This window comes from Chondrus crispus, genomic scaffold (genome assembly GCF_000350225.1).
Source record: "Chondrus crispus Stackhouse genomic scaffold, scaffold_104, whole genome shotgun sequence".
Lineage (NCBI taxonomy): Eukaryota > Rhodophyta > Florideophyceae > Gigartinales > Gigartinaceae > Chondrus > Chondrus crispus.
In genome coordinates this window covers 198,077-202,895 of record NW_005178903.1, presented here as the reverse complement: position 1 = coordinate 202,895, position 4,819 = coordinate 198,077, and the positions used below count along the sequence as shown (strand labels likewise).

Genomic DNA, 4,819 nt, shown 5'->3' with positions numbered 1-4,819 from the left:
GGAATTGTGCCTCGAAAGGTCTACATTGCGAAAGTACTGGCTTTTATCGCTATCAAAATCCCGCCACGGGGTCACCTCCTGGCTGAGGCATCTGTGAAGAGAGATGACATCGAGATTTGTTTCAATCGGTACTACGATCGTGTTCACGGGGACGAAATCGATGCCGTTGACCGCGCCTTGAACTGCGTGAAACTTCGTTGGGCTGTGAGGGGAGAAGATGAAACTGTTTCTCCAGGAGCACCTGCGTGCGAAGCTGAAACGTCTACGGAAATGACAGATCTCGCTTACATTGATGTGCAGTATGTCGGCTCAATCCGCGGCTTGCTTCACGTCGTTCGTTGCGATGATGAGTTGAGAGGCACGAGGTCGCAACCATCCGTCATCCGCAGTGGATGGGAGACGCATCGATTCTACATCAACCGATTTAAGCAGCCAATGCGTAAGATGAGGTACTCCACTGCAGACCAGCATGATCACAGACCTCACGACCCGTAATGCTCCTTCTACTTAATCGCAGCCTTAGCACTGCAATCGGAACCGCTGGGACAACTCTGAGAATACGGACCGCTCGTCAAAATCTTGAAAAGACACTGACTGAGTCAATCGAGACAAAGAGCGTCCCACAATGTCGATCGTGATAAAGTGTTTTCATGCCTCCCCGCTCAAGAGAGCTGATGTAATCAGGATGCACGATTCTTCAGAAAGCAAAATGCCTGGCAGTTGCAAAAATCATACACACATGCACCTGCGTACACGTGAGCTGCCATAAACATTTGCCCAACTGTCCTCAAGCTGCACACACAATCCCATTCCCGATAGCATTGCCCTTCTCGCTGTGACGTTCTACGCAATAACAAATGTACCACTTGTAGAAGCTCGGTCAACATCGCTCCGCGGCACATCCACAGAAGCCTCAACAAACCATTCCCGATGCCCGCATCGCCTCCCTCCTTCTTTGGTCTTACTCAGCGCCAGCAAACCATGGCCCCCACGCACCCCTCCTCTCTCTCCCCTTCCTGAAACGCACCATGTCTGGTCTCCCCAATCGCAGCGACAATCCACGAAACCCCCCCGCTCCACACTCATCCTACTGTTGCTTGGTACAGTACTATCACTCGTGCCAGATGCGAAATGCTACCAGTATACACACGCCCTCAATTCCTCTAGATCAGCGCCGCATGTACTTCTCCCGTCTTTCTCGACCCACACGTCACGTCTGGACGCCACCCGATAGACTCGCAGGAAAAATTGGAAGGCTGAAAAAGTTGTTGTCTCTATCCCGCATGTGAACCGGGCGAACTTGGATCGCATTCACCCAGCGCCGTAGCGCAGCTCTTTGTAGGCGTGTCTCGCCTTTCTCTGACGTGCCGACGTGCTCGTCGCGTGCGGCAATGGTCGTCGACTACAGAAGGGCTTCAAATAAAACGTTCAACTTTACTAGCGTAAATTTGACTATAATGTTTGGCAATTAAACTATCGCTACATAATTCTGTAACGGTCATGAGCAATTTACTCCAGCAAAAATTTACTGCCGGCGTAAAGCTTGAGTTAGTGCCTCAGGCAGGCGCAATTTTCTGCGGTGGAGTAGTCTGGCGAGGACGAGTACGCACGCAGCTTCGCCAATCCTCCTGAGGTCTGAACCTCAGGTCCGTCGGCGCACCACTGTTTCGGCCTGCCTGATGACTGTGGGCCGCCGGTGGGGGAGGCTGGATGAGGAACCGGAGTCACCGGTCCGGAGAAGCAAGCGATTGCGGCGTGGCCTCGCTTCCGAGACAAGAACCGTGGCTGATTGCGGACTTCCCTCAGTGGCTCGTAAAAGGAAAAGAGCCAACCGCGGAAGCCACGGAATCTCAAGCCATGAGCCCGACAGCAGGGAGGGAGATGGTAGCGCTCTCGACTTGAGCGCGGCGATCCCGAAGCGACTAGACAGTGAAATCGGGCCTCTGGCCACCAACGTGGCACTACACTTGGATTCTACGGTCCCCAACCTCAGTCGCGCTACAGATGTCCTTCCCCCGGACCGAAGTTCTTCGCCCCCCGCTGTTGTCGCCGGAGCGTCGACTGGCGACACGGCCGCGGGTGCCGACGCAGCTGTACTGCAGCGGCAGATCGCATCACTGCTCAACCGTGAGAGAGCGAGCGCTGATGAGCAACACATTTATATGCAGACAATGCAAGAAGTGAAAAAGCTACAAGGTGAGAAGATCAATTCGTTAATGATCGAGGTTGCTCGGCTGAATGCGCAGGTGATGGAGCTCTCGCATGCCAAGGCTGCGTTGGAGGTCCTGGTTGCAGGTTCGTCTCGTGGAGGACGCCAGGCTGCCGCCGCTGCCGAGCGCGCAGTCATTGCGACCAAGAAGAAGCGTCAAAAGGACGAGGCATTCCTTGACACGATCACCCCGCTTCAACGCGACCTTGTCGTGGTGATGAAATATGCCTCTGATGACATCGCGCGTCGTTGCATGCGCAATCTTACTCCGATGGAGCAGTCGCCAGGAATTGCAGACTATCGGTGGGTTCCCTCGCCTCTGAAGATCGCTGAAGGCGATGGGATCGGACCGCTGGGAGGCGGCACTCGAGCGGCGGTACCACCACTCGATGTGGCGAAGCTAGGCATTACAAACGGCGCACTTCTACCGCCGCAATTGTCTCCTACCATTCTGGCTCGCACTGCATACAAGATGGCTCTCGAAAGCGGATCGCTTACCAGTGCTCTGAGAGCAGCATCCAAGGAGGAGATTTCGGGCGCATGCATCTTCAATGGCATCCAAGGGGCATCTAAGCTCTCTGCAGAGGTGGCTGACAAGGCGTCATCATATATGTCCAGCCTCAAGCGAACGGTTTGGACCAGGGTGGCCAAGGTGTGGGACGTCAGTTGTATTCCGGTTCAAAACAAGCTGAAGAGTGCCTCAGTCGACTACATCATTCATGCTCTGAACAATGCTGCTGGCGAAGACGTGAAAATGATGGGAATTGCGTTTGCAGATGACGACAGCGGCGGGATCGACAAAATTATGCGAGCATGTATTTTCTGTATTACCTCTGGTAGCCTAGACCACTGGCGTACAGTAGTGCCGCCTGGGCATTCAGAGAGCGATAATATTGGAGAGAGTGGCGTTGACATCTTGTTCGTTTTTGACACCGCTCGGGATATTTACAAGGAGTGGGCTGGACTACGATTGGGAAAAGAGCGCCTCAGGGCTGGCGTAGCATCAATTTTGACACTCGCCCGCCTCGATGCCTAGATCGCGACGCGCTGCGTAATGCAGGTGGCACTGGCGAGGACAGCGCTGGGCATTGCGACAAAATTATCCGACGATGGTGCAGAGGAGAGCAATATACACTCTGCGTTGCTGAAGGTTCTGAGCAAAGGTGGAGTTTCGCACGCCATGTTCACTGAGGTGCTTTCACATTTGTTACCAAAAGCAACGCTGGGTATTCACGAAACGTTGCGCGAAATAGTTGAGAGGGTTGCTCCAGAAGAGCTGGAGAAGACTCTGATCTCTGATGCCAGCGGGGAGACTTTTGAGCATGCAAACGATACGAGGGAGATAACCTTTTCGTACGTCTGCCCGTATTCGATAAAGGAGGGCAAGGACTGCGACCGAGTCGTTCTCAGACCTTCAGCATTCAAGAAATATGTCTGCGAGTGGATCGGAGATGTGTGCGATGGCTTGGTGGGCGTTATCGAGCTCACGTCTTCCCAGTTTGATCCGATAAGGATCGACGGCGAGGGGTAGTACTCAAACCTGGAGGCTTGTAATAGAACGTAAATACTAGTGCCATACCAAAAAAAGTTCGAATAGTACACAACAATGAATTCCCAGTGATCCGTCTGTCTGTGCCTCCCCCGAACAACCAAGCATTTCTTGCGCTGGCATGTTCAACGTAAATTGCGCCGCGCCTCACTCTAAGCACGACCAGCAGACGGGGGCAGTGACGGTGTCTTCTCATACCTTAGACGACGTCGAAGCCGCACAGCATGACCTGGACGAAGCAGATGAGCATGGTGCCCAGCTTGCCCACATCGCGAATCGTAAAAAAAATCGCCACCGAACCTCAAAGCATTGTTGAAGGTCGCTCTCTGTGCGTGGGAATGCTAGCTGCTACAGGCACGATTGTGCAACAGTGCAGGCGGATGATTTCAAAAAAATCCAGCATGTCGCAATTGTTTGTAACATATATCGAAAAAGAGGTTGACGTTTTCGGTTGGCAGGTAGTCGGGGTCGGACACCTCTTTCCTTTCCCACACCCGAGCCCGCCACTGCTCATATATCACCATGCTCGACGCTCCGATGTTCCCTAATGCCGACACGCCTTCCATTGCCACAGCTACTCAGCACACACAAGTGTCAAGGTACTCCCAAGAATGATCGATTCGACCCTTTTCTGGCAGCTCATCGTCGTACAGCCATAGAACTTGACTACGTTGACCAAAGAAGAAGCACGATGAAAACGTTCAGTTCCGTGAACGAATGAAATACTACGTTAAGATGATCAAACGTGGCACGAGCTACAGAGAAGATCTTCTTATCAAACTTCACAGCAGTCGGAAGAAAATGGTCAAGCCAACTTCAGGAGGTTCTTGAGTTCAATTTCATTGGGGAAGTCGACGGGAGGTGTTCCAACACTGCGGTTAAGCAGAGAGATAAGTACGTATCAAAAAGTAGATGGAGAGAGGGATCGAACTGAGGACCTACGTGCGATTGGGGATCACGGTCATATCGCCGCGATGGTGAGCCTCGGCACACCACTGGAGAAGGGGGCAGACGGGGTCGACATGAATGCAGTCCGTGCTGCATAGTTGTACGAAAACGCG

The 4,819-nt window shown here is 53.0% G+C and overlaps 3 protein-coding genes across 3 annotated transcripts; 2 read left to right on the top strand and 1 right to left on the bottom strand.

Annotated features, from left to right (window-relative positions):
* Positions 1-2,926: 2,926 nt before the first annotated feature.
* CHC_T00001593001 (hypothetical protein) lies at positions 2,927-3,124 on the bottom strand. The gene has a single exon (XM_005712443.1). The coding sequence runs from the start codon at positions 3,122-3,124 to the stop codon at positions 2,927-2,929; it is 198 nt and encodes a 65-aa protein (XP_005712500.1).
* A 265-nt stretch (positions 3,125-3,389) lies between these two features.
* On the top strand, positions 3,390-3,740 carry CHC_T00001592001 (hypothetical protein). Its single transcript, XM_005712442.1, has one exon. It carries the CDS (start codon positions 3,390-3,392, stop codon positions 3,738-3,740), a length of 351 nt encoding a protein of 116 aa, XP_005712499.1.
* A 139-nt stretch (positions 3,741-3,879) lies between these two features.
* On the top strand, positions 3,880-4,074 carry CHC_T00001591001 (hypothetical protein). Its single transcript, XM_005712441.1, has one exon. The coding sequence runs from the start codon at positions 3,880-3,882 to the stop codon at positions 4,072-4,074; it is 195 nt and encodes a 64-aa protein (XP_005712498.1).
* Positions 4,075-4,819: the final 745 nt, after the last annotated feature.